The sequence below is a fragment of the Labeo rohita genome, chromosome 2 (assembly GCF_022985175.1).
Source record: "Labeo rohita strain BAU-BD-2019 chromosome 2, IGBB_LRoh.1.0, whole genome shotgun sequence".
NCBI classification, from domain to species: domain Eukaryota; kingdom Metazoa; phylum Chordata; class Actinopteri; order Cypriniformes; family Cyprinidae; genus Labeo; species Labeo rohita.
The window spans coordinates 38287086-38305423 of NC_066870.1; the positions used below are offsets into that span (position 1 = coordinate 38287086).

General features: G+C 35.2%; 1 protein-coding gene and 1 pseudogene across 2 annotated transcripts in view; one reads left to right on the top strand and one right to left on the bottom strand.

The window, feature by feature from the left end:
• Window positions 1-1088, bottom strand: part of pias4b (protein inhibitor of activated STAT, 4b) — an 86208-nt gene extending 85120 nt beyond the window's left edge. The window contains exons 1-2 of one of the 2 annotated variants that reach the window (XM_051125840.1): window positions 975-1061; window positions 160-330 (exon numbers count right to left, since the gene is read on the bottom strand). In XM_051125840.1, coding sequence (XP_050981797.1) covers window positions 160-330; window positions 975-1001 — 198 coding nt within the window. In that variant the 5' untranslated portion in view covers window positions 1002-1061. Of the gene's footprint in view, window positions 1-159; window positions 331-974 lie in introns of both variants that reach the window. The other variant, XM_051125846.1, reaches the window with a different exon arrangement.
• A 6650-nt stretch (window positions 1089-7738) lies between these two features.
• On the top strand, window positions 7739-17074 carry LOC127176145 (interferon-induced very large GTPase 1-like; annotated as a pseudogene).
• The last annotated feature ends 1264 nt before the right edge of the window (window positions 17075-18338 follow it).

The window sequence follows — 18338 nt, forward strand, 5'->3', positions numbered from 1 at the left end:
GAGCTTGTTGACTTGCACTGAGATGAAACAGGAAATCTGAGTTCTGCATGGCTCCTCCAAACATGGGCACTTGAAACATGAGAAAATAAATGTACAACATTTATTTAAAGCCCAGTACAACATACTGGGCTTTGAGCTCCTGTGGGCGTCTTTGGAAACCTGCCGGAGTTTGTGCAGCTCTCGGACAGCAGACAGCAGCTCAGGACTGCATTCATTGTGCAGCAGATCTGTGACTCTCTTCATGAGATCCTTCTTCAGGCCGCTTTTACTCTTGCCCATCTTGGAAAGCAGAAGACGAAGCTCCGTCACACGTAAGACCTCCAGCATCACCTGCAGGACAGATGAGTTACTGATGAACTTTACATTGTCATTTAAGATCAATTTATGATGATCAAAGTAACTTCCATATTAATTCTTGCAGTCATTCCAGTGAATGATTTTCAGTTTGGGTTTAATTTCTGCAAACACACCTTAAGATATTGACCTCAATAGCCAGTTTAAAACGTACCTTCATTTAAAAAAAAAATAAATGATATGCAGATGGCTGTTTAATGGCCTGTCAGCAGCATTTCAGCAGTAAAACAACTACCAAAAACAAAGCATTTTATTCGTCAACAGAAATTTTTTAAACTGAATTGATATTCATTAAAAATACTCCAGAACAAAATCCTCAAACTTTAGTAGCTTCTCTGGCAGTGTGGTTTGTCAGTTTTAAAGTAAGTTATGTGTATGTATAAAAATATATAAATGTGCTCTCTCTTGTTTAATCCCACATGTTCATTTCCAATGGCACCGGCAATTTTTGATCATTAAATAAACTACAATTAAATAAACTAATATTTGCAGAGGAAATGTTACTAAAAAAGTCTTGACTAGGATGCGAAGTAGCAAAAACAATGAAAACACAAAACAAACGCGATAACACTTCACAGTGAACACGTCTCTATTAATGAAGAAAAAAATAATATACTTACTGTGGCTTCCAAAACATCTGTGGACATAATCACACAATAACAACAAATATTTAGAAAATGTTAATCGTGAAGCGAAAAATATCCAGCGTGAAAATGTCAATTGTTGAGAAACAACGCAGTGATCATATGTAAATACGTCATTAATCAATGAGTCACATGACCGCGTAAATTGCACGAAAAATAGGTTTACAGCTGAACGAAAACGTACAAAAATTTGCTTTTGTTTTTGTTTTTCAAAGCAAGCAATTGGGGCTGCCTAAAAATAAACAAAAAAATTACAAAACGACTTTCTGTCATTCAAAAAAACAAAAACAACAACAACAAAAATTCAAGTTGTGAGTGCCAGGTGGCGCAGTTGCACTCATTAGACTGAGCAAGATATTTATCATCCGTTTTTACTTTAATACAAACATTTTTGTATTAAAAAAACATTTTCCGACTGGAAAGAATTATGAACATGAAGCCAATTGTATGTTCACAATCTTCTTTCAAATTTATTCTCCCACATTAGATTATATAGATTCATTGTCAGGGGGGTGGTGTTACATGTATGCGTCATACATATTTTATTTATTTATTTATTTTTTAACAAATATGACAACAATCGCGTATCTCACATATATATCGCACTGTTAGTGTTTGGGAATATTTACACAATTTAAACAATGAAATTATATCAGATAGAAAAATAAAATATTTTTAGAAAAGATCATTTCTTGCTAGAAATAGGCTACTATCAAAAGTTGGTCAGAAACATACATTTACACACAAACTCAACACCAACCACAACTTTCAGATGACATCTTTATTATTATTATTATTATTATTTTTTAGCTCAGCTATCACAGAATGAAACGCACAGGATTGTTGGATAAAGGCAACAAAAATCTTCAAAAATCGGTCAGATGAACATCTCAGGAGACAGAAATGAAGGTGACATTGGATCCTGACGTGCCTTGATGCCTTCCTACCTTGGAATGCATCCTCTGAAGGAAGTGTTTTTCAGCTTTTGGACGCAGCCATTGTTTATGGGTGCTTCTCAAACAGAAGGACACTAGTAAGAGTCGTCAAGCTCTGTTGAAGGATGTGTCAATTTAAAGGATCCATAGGCAGTCTTTCTTTCGCATCCTTCATTGTGCCTGTTCTGAAGGATGTTTCATGTATCCTTTGTGTCCTTCAGTGACCCATGCAACAAACCTGTTTGAGAAGCACCCGGAATATAACACGTTTCCATTGTGCACTGTCTAGCTTGTTTGCTGATGGTGGGTCCAGGTCAAAATCAAGGTCATGTACAAGTCGAGTTCTAGTTAAGGCAAGTCATCGTTGTGTTGTTATTTGTTTCTTTATTTTAATATTTCTACTGCATCAGGTCAACTCTTCTTACCTTCAGTGGACTATAAGCTTTCTTTTTATAATTAATAATAAGTGCTCTCAATTTGAGATTCTCAAGCAATCAGTGCAATAAAAAAACTATGTTAAAAAAAAAAATGTACCCATTTACTCTCATCCACTTCCAGTTACTTTTAGCTGCACAAAAAGCTCGTTTTGCTGCTTGATATTGCAAACTGATGTCTTCCCTTGTGAAAAAGTGTGCTTAATTTTATTAAAAAATGTACTTTTTTTTGTACTTCAAATCTTCAAAGTATACTTTTTAAAAAGTGCACTTGCAGATAATATAATATAATTTAAATTAAAGGTGACTTAAGTGTACTTAAAAAGAGTGCACTTTAATGACAAGAGATCTTAACATACTTAACTGCACTTTTTAAAAATACACTTCATAATAATGTCTAATTAAGTATTACTTATACATTTGGCATAATTATGATTTCATTGTGTTTTAAATAAGTACACTTATTTTGATATATTTATCAATATACTAAAGCACACGTAAAATATTTATTTTTTTAATTTCAACTTAAGCGTGTTCCCCAAAATTACATTTGTTAATGTATTTTACATGTATTTTTTCTATAATATATACTATGTGCATTAATGCACTTGAAATGTATTTTTCTTGTAAACTTCAATACTTTTTTACTATACAGTATACTCCAATAAAACGTTGTTCAAAATTTTTATCACAAGCTCAAGTTTAATTTTATACACAATATTTGACATACAGTGTCATTTATGTAGAGTACTATATTTGTATGTAATAGTACTGTACTTCACATCTGTGTACAGAATACTTTTAATATCATTATGTTGTTTTAAGTCACTTAAACACACATTTAATTGCATCAATCGCAAGAAAAAGTTTAACAAATCTAAACACAATTAATTTGCATCCAAACACATTTGATTTTAATTATACTAACGTTAGGTTACACTGCACTGTAAAAAATGACTGACAATTAAATAGGTGAATGAGTCATGAATGAGTCTATAGTCTTTGGTCTAACTACACAATGAATTACAACATCTTGAACTAAGTTCCACTTAGTGCATTTAATATAAATTTAAAATGTGACATTTTAAATTAATTACAAACACAATGTACTTAAGCGGCAAAAACATTACATTTAATTTGCACTTACAGTATGTGTGTTCTTTAAAAGTATATTAATTCAGCAATAAGTGCACTTTATAAAAGTATACTTAAGTGCACTTCTTTTTCACAAGGGTTACCATATTATTTTAATGTATTATCTTAATTATGTTCCTATTTGTTCTCTGTTTCTGCCATGGGATTGACATCCCGTGGTAACTAGGAATTCACAAGCTCCAGTGTGGATCCAGAACACTTAAGAAGAGATGATGTCAACCCCTCAGAGGACTTCAGATGATGCCAACCCTGAAACAACATACAGCACTACCGAATTATGCTACTAATTTATAGTGTTCTTTGTCTGTTTGATTACGTCATTAATTGATCTTTACCACACATCTCTGCCATATGTACATCAAGCTACTACTACATATATTGTAAAAACGTTAATTTGGTGTAAAGTTGCTTTGCAACGATATGTATTGTGAAAAGCGTTACACAAATAAATTTGAATAGAATTGAATTGAATTCTTATAAGACAAATAATTATTTACTAAAAAGTTACTAAAAATCACAGGGTACTGATAATACATTAAAATAATATGGTAACCCTTGTGAAAAAGAAGTGCACTTAAGTATACTTTTATAAAGTGCACTTATTGCTGAATTAATATACTTTTAAAGAACACACATACTGTAAGTGCAAATTAAATGTAATGTTTTTGCCGCTTAAGTACATTGTATTTGTAATTAATTTAAAATGTATCAAATTTTAAAGTTATATTAAATGCACTAAGTGGAACTTGCATTTTTCTTCGAACCACTTAAGTGGAACTTTTTAGTACATCTTTAAATGTACTTTCGTAATTGCTTCTGGTGTCTTTAAAATATGGTTAAAGTGTACTATTAATATACTGACAAGCAATTAACGTTAACTAAAATACACTTTAATTTCAGTTAACAATACACTTTAGTGTAAATTAAATGTAATGTTTTCGACCACCTAAATGCATATTATTTGTAATTGATTTCAAATATATTACAGTTTAAAATTACAATAAATGCAATTATTTGATCTTTTGAGTTATATTTTTTGAACCACTTAATTGGGACTTTAGTATATTTTATATGTACTTTGAAATATGGTTAATATGTACTTCTGAATAAGCAATTAATGTGAACTAAAATATATTTCACTGTCATTTCAATGTACTTCAGTGTCATATACCTCTGACAATGAAGTTGAAATGTATATTTAAAATTGTATTTAAAAAAATCTCTTAATTACATGCTGTTCAAACTAAGAAAAGAAAGATTTGTTAAACCAGAGCTAAAAGATTAATAATGAACATTTGATCAGATATAACTACAGGAAAAGTTTATGAGATGCATTATTTGAATGCTTGGCTAAAAAGATGAGTCTTTAGTCTAGTTTTAAACAGAGAGAGTGTGTCTGAACCCCGAACGTTATCAGGAAGTCTGTTCCAGAGTTTGGGAGCCAAATGCGAAGAAGCTCTACCCCCTGTAGTGGACTTTACTATCCTAGGTATTATCAACAGTCCAGAGTTTAGCGACCTTAGGGAGCGTGATGGATTGTAGCGTGGTAGAAGACTAGTTAGGTACGAAGGAGCTAAACCGTTAAGTGCCTTATAGGTAAGAAGTACTATTTTGTAGCTGATGCGGAACCTAATAGGAAGCCAGTGCAGAGACTTTAAAATTGGGGTAATATGATCATATTTTCTTGACCTGGTAAGGACTCGAGCAGCTGCATTTTGGACTATCTGTAGCTTGTTTATTGAAGATGCAGGACAACCACCTAGTAGTGCATTACAATAGTCCAGTCTAGAGGTCAGGAATGCATGAATTCCGAATAGCTTTTCTGTATCAAAAACAGGTCACATGTTTCGTAGCTTGGCAGTGTTTCTAAGATGGAAGAATGCTGTTTTGTTTAGTCATAAATCTTTGTGTTTCCGTAGTGTTTCTATAATGCATTGTCTAATTGTCTAGCTTTATGTAACCTGCTGATGGTGCATCAAGGTCATGTTCAAGTCAGTTCTTGTTAATCCAAGGCATTGTCGTATTTTGTTAGCTTTGTAATTGTTTTGATTTCAATAAACTGCACATGACTTCAACTCTGCTTACCTTCAGTGGACTAAGTTCTATTTCTGTAATTAAGAAGAAGTGCTCTCAAACAAGCAAATATGCAAATATGATTTCTATTTTCTACCATTTCCACTCGACTAATATAACATTTTGAAGGAAGGAAGGAAAGGAAGAAACAGGTTTGACTATTTCAGATACATTTTACTAACAGTAATAATGTTAAAAAATGCACTGTGCATGTGCATTTTTAAAACACCTCCAAAGTGACATTATAACTAAAAAAAATACTGCTGGATTTGACTGACACAGATACAAAATGATACAGATACAAAAACCCTACTTTTCTGAAGGATTAAAGTGTTAAAAGTTGATTCTTTTAAATGCATACTGTACGTCATAGTCATCTTCCACTGTATATTAATTATAATTATAATACACGGTTGCATTTCTATGTTAAACTTGCAAATTCACACTCTGAGGTTGTCATGGCAAGCAGATACTTTGCACACCAATTACTTGTAAAGACTGCACTATTTTTGCTGCACTAGCAATAAACACGTTGAATATAATGCACTATAAACATGTTTGTCAACAGAATCGCAAAGTAGAGTTTTATAAGCATATAAGGAGTGAATTACCTCCTGATTTAAAACGGATATCTCTTTTAAATTCAAGTTAAATTCATGATTCAAGTTAAACACACAAAAGCAGGCCCACAAAATCTTGCTGAAAATGGCAGATTAAGCAGTTTAAATACTAATTTCATATACTGCCCTCCAAAAGTTTGGAAATACCCCTGGCAAAGTATGGTTTTGGACGATATCAGCATAAATCCTTATCCTTATCCTTTGGTGCAAATACATTAAAGTAAGTTGACATTATCATTGAAGAGCAGCAGTAATAATTTTCATTTTGATTACATAATAATGGCAATACATACTTGTCAAAGTCAGACATGCCCCTTTGTCAGCTGTGATGCCTGGTTACTGGTTTAAACCTGGCCCAGGTTTTTAAAAGATTTTTGGGTCAGCACACCTTAATAGCTTCAATAATTGTTTGCCAATTAAGTTTAGAATACAATCAATTTAGGCCCAGATTATGCAGAGCTGTAATAGCTGCTAATGCTGGGCTGCGTTTCCCAAAAGCATCGTAAGCCTAAGACGTTCGTAAAAATGATCGTACGACTGATCTTAATATTACGGTCTGTTTCCCAAAAACATCGTAACTTAAGTAGCACTTGAAAATCTTCGTAGATCTACGAGTGCTCTGGAGTAATCGTAAAGCCTTAAGTGCATCGTAAGGAGACAGAGTTATGAGGGCTCCTGCTGGACAACCGGCAAATTGCACCTAAAATGTACTTCTCTTCAAAGTCATTTTTCATTTTATTTGTACGTATATTTTTATTCATTTCTATTTTCTACTCATTACACAATTCAATATAGAAATAATAACGAATACAGAAATAAAATAAAAATGACATCATAAATGTTAGAATGAAAAAAAAGTACACTGTTGTATATGGACATTTCGAGGGTAGTACAAATGTTGTATTTAACAGAAAATATTTAATGTGCTTTAAAGATGACACAAATAAAGGAGGAACTCAAAAAAATGTGACAATGACGAGCCATTCTACAGCGTGACATTTCAGCACTTGACCAAGGGATAGCGACTCCTAAGTAGCACTTAAAGCAGGGCTACGTGCAATTGTGTTAAGTGCATTTTTGGGAAACGCACGTGAAACAATAACGAACGTTCGCAAAATGACTCGTAGAAAACGCTCTTAAGCGCTAAGATCAATCGTTATCGGGAAACGCAGCCCTGGATATTTTGATGAATCAAAAATGTGTTTTTTTTCTATGTATAAACTGTATATGTAATAAAATATGTTTTTGTTGTTTGTGTTGTCCTTTATCAGTGCAAAATTATCACAAACTAAAAAGGACTGTCCAAAACTCCACTTTTCTAGGGCGTTTCCAAACTTTTGGAGGGCCGTGTTATGTGCGTCATACACTGATATAGATCATGAGATATAGATCTGGGCGTAGGATAAACTCTTCCTGTTATCCAAACTAACAATATGTAGAACGGATGCAAACAAGGGGTATAGGCAGGGAGAGTACAGTAGATTGGAGGGAGAGAGAACACAAACAGGAAAACTCACAATAATATTTTGCAGAGAGTGCAATATAATCTAACAGTACACTGGGCTGAAAAGTTTCATTTGAAGTTCAAGACATGCAACAGTAAGGACGCTTTTCTATTCAGGTTTGACCTTCATTTTTTCATAACTATATTTTCCACATAGAAACTGATTATTTTTATGAATGCTATAAATGCATGAGTACAAATGTAACATTTTAAATTAAATTAAGACTCTTGTAAGATTGATCAGAATAACTGCACAACTGATTTATATTTTAATTATCGTTTTCATGAATGTTGAATGGTAGAATTGTCTGAATGAGCAGGTTCTTGAGCATGTTCACATCATGCACGTTTTTGTTCTACATGGTTATGTATAAAAAAAATGTTAGTTTTATGTACTTTGTTTGCTATTCTGAGTTAAAATGTTTCAAATTGAGGTGGTTTAAATATTTATAAATTCAACATTTATAAATTCTTTTACATCTCACTGGCGAGGTAGTTTGTAACAACTTGCATCAATAGTTGGATCGGTTAAGTTGCAGTTATTGTAGTTCGCCACTTTAAAAACACTAACACTATAAATATGTAAATATAATATTGCTTAACAACCTGAACTGATCTAGTAGGTCTGTCTGGGCAATGTTTACATTTAAAGGGATAGTTCACCCAAAAAAGAAAATTCTTTCAGTACCCTTGTGTCGATCCAAACCCGATATTTTTGCTGAAATCCAAGAGCTTTCTAACCCTGCATAGACATAGACCCTGGATACCTCAGATTTAAAAATGCTGACTTGTTAGGTGATGTTTTCTCATAAAAATCATACGATCTCCGAATATTTACGGCAATACCAATTAGTTCTGTCCATAAAAGGATCTGTTCAATATTGAGTATCTCATATGAACTGCTTAATAATTGCCAAAAAAAATCTTAGGCTGGCTACAAACTAAACTCTCAACTCTGTGAAATGATTATTTAGAATGAACATTGTTGCTTTTTTTCTCTCAAGATCAAACCACATTTGTTGAACAAAACATGGACAACACAACCCCAGAAGACAACAAAGAGAAACTGGAGGTAAGTGCTGTGTTAAGTGTAAAGAAACAGAAATGCCTATAGAAAATCATCCTACCCCTTTGAAATGGCTACTTTATTTGTCAAACAGCCTGAAATCAAACCCCATTCCAAATAACTTTTCAAAGTGTGATTCATCATGATCTTTCTGTTTACCACTAGCGCATGCTGATGACATTTTATTCTTGTATAGTAACATGCGTCGAAGCCTACGAGTCAACAGGTGTCATCATGGTATAGTTTACATGCATGTCGTACCCGAATTGATTAGATCCATGTCGCACAGTGTGATCAGCAATGTTCTTATAGGATTGCTAAAATCATGCAGTGTGTAATTTTTAATCTAGCGGTGAGGATTTAAATTGCAACCAACGGCTCAGTCCCCCACTCATCCCGCCCTTTCGAAGCACATAGAAGCTACGGAAGCCAACACAGGACAAAAATGTCATCGTCTGTTACACCTGACAGTAGCCAATCAAGCGACGAGGTTTCTGTACAAAGGAAAATCAAGAAATTATATTTACCTAATTATTCAGCAAACTGATACGTTATTGCAAATACTACTGTTACTTGTTCATCATTGTCTCAGTTTTATTCGCTGACTTTAGTTAGATTTTTGTATGCTAGTTAGTATAAGAGTAGTCAACAGCTAGCTGGTTCAAGACGTTTAATCTGATCGTGAGACAGTGTTAGCAGCAGATATTAACAGGACGACAGTGCAGTGTTTAAAAACAACAAACACGCTAGGCCTGGGTTAAAAAAAATGTGCTTTGTTATTTTTTGGTGTGAAACAAAGTGTCAGATTTCAAATTCTGTCCAATTCATTTGGAAGTTCAAGCAATAAATACTTTTCGTTTTGGTGCTCTTTATTGTGGCGTGATGGATCGATGTAGCTTCTGTGTACTTGCCTGTGCACAATCAAACGAATAGGAAAACATTTATGACAGTTTCGTTTTTGTTCTGGATCCCCTGCTCTGCTGCCAGATTGGAGTTCAAAATGACGCACAGCCTTCAGATTTTTCCGTCACTTATAAAAAAACAAAATTGCATCAATGACGGACAATTTTCAGTCAATGCGTTCTCTGCTTGATAGCAGTGTTGGAGAGCAATACTTGTAGCTACACTAGTAGTTTAACTACATTTCTCAGTCCTGTTAACATTACATGAATTTATAATCCAATTGCATATTTTTCAACACTGACAAGGAAAAAACACTACTTGTCTTGGCAATTATGCCCATCTTGCAACTAAGTATATCAAACAACAGTTTTCAATATTATTGCTAAAGTTGGACTAACTTACCGGCAACAGGCAACTTCGGCATGGATTTGAAAACATTTTTCTCGCATCATCGCCTTCCACCTGGAAAAAAGCCAAACCAGTGTTTTCTGCTGTTTTCCGGATTTCTGCTGTAGCCTCTCCCAACTTCGTCTGGCTGCATCATTTTTTTTTTTTTTTTTTTTTTTTTTTTTTTTTTTTTTTACTGATTAAGACTGACGCTCTGTCTGTTCTTCTTGTGCATAATATGCGTGATCCTGCATTGTTTAAATTTCTTTAGAACAACTAGTAGAAAGTAGAACAACTTACTTACAAAACACGCTCTGTAGAGCAGTTTGTACATTCAGGGCTACTACAGAAACATGGCGGCTCTAAATGACGAATTCCATGTATGGGGAACCATGTATGTATGTAGATATAAGTTGCTCATTCTAAGCTTATGAAAACATAACGGCTCATTATATAAGGCCTTTACACACCTCTGAAAACATAATTTTGTATATTATATCGCATTTCTGTCAATAGATCCTCCTAAATATTACACACTGCACCTTTAAGGGGCTGATCATTTTACCAAACCAGGCAATTATCCTCCAGAATTTTTTAAAATGATATTTTTACTTTAATGTGTACATGCAGCTCAAACATGTTAGACTTAATATGTTTTATTTTGTGCAATGTGACAAAACAAGGATCCAGACAAGTAAGGAGCCATTGGCTCCTAGAAGAAACACACTTACGCACCAAATTATTTTTCTAGGTGCCACAGAATAAACTTGTTTTAATTATTTATTTTTTTAACACTAACATTTTAGTCATACTATCATGCGTTTACGTCTCATTTGTTGAATTTATCAGCATTTTAATCCAGTAAACCATGTAGATGTCCTGGAACTAAGGTTCACTTAAAGTGGGAACTAAACATCTTTTCCAATTTGAAAATTATATACAGTCACAAACAGTGTTGGGGAAAGTTACTTTTAAAAGTAATGCATTACAATATTGAGTTACTCCCTAAAAAAGTAACTTTTAATGGAAAGTATTGTGTTAAGTTACTTTTGTTACTGTTTAAATTTGGGCAGGGATTGCTTGTTTGTTTTTAATATAAAAAGTTATATTTTTGGCAAATGTAAAAGCCTTTTCACACCAAAAGCCTCAGGCTTCGAAAAACATAAATTCACGTCTGTACAGTAGACAGCAGAAGAAAAAAATGTCAACTCTTCAGCAAAAAAAAAAAAAGGAAGACAAATGTTAGATTATCTTGAGTAATTTTTGCTTATTACTATGGTTGAATTGGATCATCGAAGGTCGGCAGCAAAGACATTGGTTAATAAAATGGGATTAAAATGCAAAAAGGATATTTGTATGATTTAACATATTTAATTATTGCAGGTTTGCGCCATATTCTGAATTGAATTTCACTGTTTTTATTCATTTTGAGGAATACTGAATATATGTGAGTAAGATGAATTAATGCATGTTCACATTTATTCTAGAACTAACATCTTACTCCTGATTTCTCTCAACACAGGGACAGGAGAGCTTTTAATCAATAAATGGGGGGAAAAGTAACTGGCGCTTATTTGAAAAAAGTAATTCAGATATTTTCTTGTCAATTTAAAAGTAATGTGTTACTTTACTAGTTACTTGGAAAAAGTAATAATATTACGGAACTTGCGTTACTTTTAGTGCATTACCCCCAACACTGGTCACAGAGAATTGTTTATTACACAGAATATCACGGACATAAGCATCACTGAGTGTAGTTTGGGTTCCTTCTTAATGCTTCCTATAAATGTTGTCATGACATTCACAGATCTAGTCATTTTTTCTTCATTAGTAAAATGCAATAGAAGGTGTTGAATTTTATCTTTAGCTTCTTGCATTCTTTCTTACCATGTAGACAACAGGTTAAGTAAAAATATTAATATGCACTAGGGCAAAAATATAGCAAAATGCTCCTCTTTATAATTATTTTTTCTAGCTGACTGATAAGCTAAATGGTTATTCTGAGGTAAATATATTATCATGCGTCACTGTCTACAAAACACTTTTTTCCGCAGTTTGAAACATGATGTGAGCGATTACATGAGACATTTTAGTACATTTAGTACATTTTAGTACATTTTAGTACTGTAGACTCTCTTATAATATAGGCAACATGAAAACAAGAACATATACAAAACACAAAAACAACCCCACGTTACAATATGATGAGATTTTAAAGGGATAGTTGACCCAAAAATAAAAAATACTGTCATCATGTACTCACCCTCAAGTTGCTCTAAACCTCTATGAATTTCTTTGTTTTCCTCAACATTTCTGGACCCCACTGACTCCAGTAGTGTTTTTGTTTTCATAAGGGGGGTCCAGCAACTGTTTGTTTACCAGTGTTGTTCCAACTATATTTTTTGCATTCAACAGCAGGAGGAAACTCATACAGGTTTAGAACAGCAACAGAATTTGTGTGAACTATTCCTCTAAAGCAGCCTAGATGCTGTTGGCATTTGTGTCAAACACTGGAAAGAAATCACTCACTGTCCTTGACTGAATCAAATTATTATTATTATTATTATTTTTTTAATTATGAAGTTTCAATATATATAATTATATCAATATTGTGAAGGGGGCCCTGCAGTAAGTCATAGCCCCGGGACCCAGCGAGGTCTTAATGCGGCCCTGCTGATAGACAAGGGAAAAAAAACTGTGCAACACGTAGTGTAGCCTATATTTGTTGAGTTTCAGTTCAGCTTTGTGACAGAAAGGAAACTCAAATGGCAGAAAGTGACATTTTATTTGTTTTTTTTGTGTTGATTTTGCTGGTATGAGGAAAGTTGAAGTAATGGGGCCGGCGCACACAAACACAAAACATATCAGTTCCAGGCTTCTAGCATTACTAACTTGACAGTTGGTAACTTACTTGATCAAAATAAAACACAGTGAACCAAACATCAGCGCGCCCGCCTCACTGTGTCACCACTAGAACACGCCTGAAGTACAAAGTCTATAATTCACATCATAAATAATAGTTTAGCATTTGGATGCATCACAAATATGGAAATATTATGGAATATTTGGATTTGAGGATTTGGGATTTTGAATGAGAGAGGTAGGATACAAGAGCACAAAGCTCCATCTCGCAGACAGTTGAGAGCGCAAGCCTTTAAAGTAACATTATACTCCTTTGTCAGTGAGAGACACGTTCAGAATCAGCACATGATCAACTAACTAGTGGGTTTTGTTTTCAAGTGCACAACTCCCGGCATTCGCTGTTTTTCTGCTGGCGGTTATCAAACAGAGTTGCATTACTGCGGGCTCCCCCTTCTGGATTGAGGGCGAATTGCCTGTATTCGTTGTGAGGTCACATGCACCGAACCGAGATGCCCGTACCATGACAGTTCGGTACGAATACATGTATCATTACACCCCTAATTTTAAAGTATTTTTCTACTAAAATTTAATGCGCATCGTCTCAGTTTAGAACATGAACATAACAAAAGATGTGATCGCCAAACAATCATTACATGTTATTTTAAATCTATAACATGTAAATTTATATAGTCGTCAGTGTTGACCTCAGCCAAAACTTCACTCGCAAATGAATATTATTGGTCACAAATGCAACCGTTTTAGTCACAGTCTGGAGCCCTGCAAAAAAAGTAAAGGTTTTCACAGGATATGATGAATTTCTATAGGCACAATATACACACATAACAGTTTTATAAGTTGTCAATCAGGTCTGGCTGATAGATGAAACTTCAGATGTGTTCATCTGAAAATATCTTATCAGAAAAATGACTTTTCAATTAGCGATGCTTATTTATGCTTATTTTACAGGTCAAAACAGCCAACGACCTTGAAACAAAAGGAAAAGAAATGAAAAAGGAAGTTTAGAAACTTTTTCACAGACTTCAACTTGAAACCAACTGCAACTATAAACTGAGAGCTTCAGATGTTCTTCAGATAACAGCACATTCATTACAGTCTGATGGATCTTACACTGAGGAAGAACTGGTTCACATATTCTTACAAAAACTACTAACGATGAACTACAAAGCAAGAAGTATCACTGTAACAAAGACCAGTAAGAATCACAATGAAAAACAACAAAAAGCCAAACAATCATCTGCAGACGATGTTGATGTGTTTAGTCAAATTTTTGAAGAACCATCTTTGTCTGATGAAAGAAAGAGCAACACAGACCCCATTCACCCGATGGATGTTCAGATGGCAGTGTTTCATTGTGCTGATGGTTTCCTGAAGCAGCTGATGGTCACTAAACTGTCCCAGTGTCAGTACGCTCTACCTCTGCTTGTTCCTGATCCATTCACACAACAGATTGAGTTTCTTCTCTGGATATTTAGAGAAATTAACCAGAGCTGGAAGATAAAAAACAACAACAATGAAACCATCAGTAAAACCTAGCCAGTCTGGAAGGCAGAAAGATGATCAAGAAGTCTCAGATGATCAACAGTCTGATCAATGACAAACACAACACGTTCTTCCACAGAAACTGCCCAGGAAGCAGCAGAACCAGAGTCCTGATGGATGGAGTGGTGGAGATCGCCTGGTTCTGCCCTTCTGGAAGAGATGATGATAAATTCACAGACCGTGTTGCCTTCTGTAATCTACACGGTGATGCAGGAGAACATGAGAAACAGATGCATATAATGACTAAAATGTCCTCAGTCAATATTGTTGTTTTACCACAGCTCAGCAGGGATGACAAAAGAATGACAAAAATCCAAAACCTCTACAAGGACCCAAAGCCACTGATTTGTCTTCTTCCTGAGGATGATTTAGCTCTCACTGAGATGGGAAACAGAAAATATAAAATTGGTTTGAAAGGAAGAGGTCAGGCAGATGTATCTGAAGATCTCAGAAGAGCTATTACAAATTGTCTCCCATCTGCTTCCACTTTCAGACTTGAAGATGTGTCCAAACACTCAGACATCAGAGTAGATGAGGAAGATGATGATGATGACTGCAAGAAAGGAAAGGAGGCAGCACAGCAGATGATAAGTTTACTAGAGAAGAAAGATCTGACAGAAATCAAAGAATCATTTCTGCCTCATCAGGGCAAACTGTGGCATCAGTGGTGTGAGAAGAATAAAGAGCTAAATCGACCTCAAGGGGATGACCCAGACATGGAAATTAGTAAAAAAAAAGTTGAGATGAAGAAAATCCGTGAACAGCAGCATAAAGCTCCCATCAGTGAGTTTATAAATTTATTCATCAAACAAATGAACTTGCATGCTGAAAATAAGTCAACAACAAAGCCAATGTTTTTCCTTAAATGGCTCAGAATCCTCCTGGATGAATATACCTCAGCTGATCTTTCTGGTCTACATCATAAGTATGATAAAACATGGGCAGAAGTCTCAAAACTAAGTAAGAGCAGTAGCAGTAATAAATCTAAGGAACTGTTGCCTAAACAAAAAGAACTTGTGGACTTATCTAAGAAACTTCAAGATGCAACCTTTGGTTTGGAGCACATCATGAGGGAGATCGGTCAGATCTATGAATCATGTTCATCTGTGAAGAAAAACAAGAAAGATCTGCAGTTTGACTTCTCTTCTCTCCCGAGTCTTGCAGCAGAGATGATGATCTCTGGATTTCCACTGGAGCTGATGGATGGAGATGCTGCTCATGTTCCTGTGATCTGGATCTCTGCTGTTCTAGATCAACTCATCCAGAAACTGGGAGACCAGAGAATCTTTGTGCTGTCAGTTTTAGGGATTCAGAGCTCTGGGAAATCCACCATGCTGAACGCCATGTTTGGACTCCAGTTTGCTGTCAGTGCTGGCAGGTGCACCAGAGGAGCTTTCATGCAGCTGGTCAGAGTGTCTGATGAGATAAAAACACAGATGAACATTGACTATATTCTGGTTGTTGATACTGAGGGTCTTCGTGCTCTAGAACTGGCTGGAACATCAACAAGACATCATGACAATGAATTGGCCACATTTGTTATTGGCCTTGGAAATTTGACATTAGTCAACATCTTTGGAGAAAACCCATCTGAGATGCAGGACATTCTTCAAATTGTTGTTCAAGCCTTCATGAGGATGAAGGAGGTCAGACTGACTCCCAGCTGTGTGTTTGTGCATCAGAACGTTTCAGACGTCACAGCTAGAGAGAAAAACATGGATGGAAGGAGACGACTGCAGGAGAAACTGGATGAGATGACAAAACTCGCTGCTGAAGATGAAGTCAGTGATGCAGAATGTTTCAGTGATGTCATTGCATTTGATGTACAGAATGATGTGGTGTATTTTGCTCAGCTCTGGGAGGGCAGCCCACCCATGGCACCATCAAACCCTTCATATTGTGAAAACATTCAAGACCTTAAGACAACTATTCTTTCTCATGTCTCAAAATCAAATGGCATGATGCTGACAGACATAAAATAGTCACATTAGAAATCTCTGGGAGGCTTTGCTGAAGGAACGCTTTGTGTTCAGCTTCAAAACGCCCTGGAGATCGCCGCATACAGGAAATTAGAGACAGAATATGGTAAGTGGACCTGGAGTCTTAGGAAGGCCATGCTAGAAATTGAAAACAAACTACAGAACCAAATAGAAAATGCAGCAATCAATGAGGTTGAGGAAACAGATCTTCAAGGAAAACTAAATGTAAAATATACAGAAGTGAAAAAATCCATGTCAGAATTCTTTGAGAAAGACACCAATGCCAGTATACTGATTCAGTGGAAAACATCTTTTGAAATAAAAGTCTCACACATACAGGAAAACATTATCAGGGAAACACAGAGGAAACTGAATGTGGTGCTTCAGCAGCGAGTCCTGAAGAAAAAGATTGATGCTCAGAGGACACAAAATGAAAATGCTCTCTTTGAGAAGGCCAAAAATCTTGCCTTAACTCTCAAAAACAAAGCAAAAGATGATAAAATCCTGCAAAGAGAGTTTGATTCATTTTGGAAACCTTGTTCAATGAGATTATGAAAAACACACCTCAAGTCAAAGATATTGACATTTTAAAAGATCTGAAAGAGGTCCTCAGTGACAATGAAAGTTTTCTAAACTTGACCAATGGACAGAGAGCACACAATGTGATGTCTTGGAGTTGTCAAGCTATTCAGACTATGTACAGGTTAAAAAAAACAAAATAAAAAAAACACATCAAATCACAAATATATTAAAAGGTTTAAAGACTGAATATTCTAAAGAGGATGACAACCAGATAAGAATCTTACTTGCAGACATTGCTGAACAAACAAACAAAATGATCTTGTCACAAAACATTGCAAAGTTGGGCTACAACAAAAGCTACATTCAACAACTAATTGGTTTCATCAAGGCAAAATTAGTAGAACATGAGCAAAGACAACAGAAATATGTTTTTAAGAAACACTTCTCCAGTGATTTGGGACTTTCTATATGCCAGAGAGAACAAAAAATATTCAGTGTACAACACAAATTGTTCAAGAATGCCAATGACCCTGTTTGTTATTTCACAAGAAAAAGAGAGGAATATTATGGAATTTTTCAGAAATACTGTCAAGGAGCAACATCAGCTGCCATTATAGGTGAGATCATCTGTAACAAACTTAAAGAACCCATTCAGCAGAGTGTCTACAAAAACACTGCCCGGGATTTGGCAGATGAAATGAAAACAAACTGTGAATCACTGAATGGAAACAGATCTAATCTGGAGAAACACATCCTGAAGAGACTGGCAGAAAAGGAGGATTTTGAGGCATACAAAACCTACATTCATAATCCCAAAGAACACTTCAGGAGTTTCATCAGAGATGAAGTCAGTCAGTACATAAAGGATAAGTTCAACATCAGTGTTCTGCCCAAGATGAAAGATGATTTAAATCAGAAGGAGAATCAGATCAAAGAAGCAGTGAAGAAAGCAACTAAAGATGTTGCTGAAAACAGTGGAGACACTGATTTGTGGTTGAAGATTTTCACATTGAATTTATCAGATGTGCTGATATTCTCTGAAAAGGACCTTGAAGGAGTGAGTCGCGATGATGTTGATGTGAAACTCCTAGCAGAAGTAATAAGAAAAGAACTTCCCACTATAATATCTAACGTGCGCAAGGAATTCAGTACAGCATCTTTTCTACGGAAGCTGGAATATAAGGACAGGACTGATGAGATTCTAAATGAACACTTCTGTCAGTGCTGTTGGGCTCAGTGTCCGTTCTGTAGAGCCATCTGCACCCACACAGCAGAAGATCATGATCCACAACCTCACAGTGTTCCTTTCCATCGACCTGACGGGCTGAATGGGTGTCATT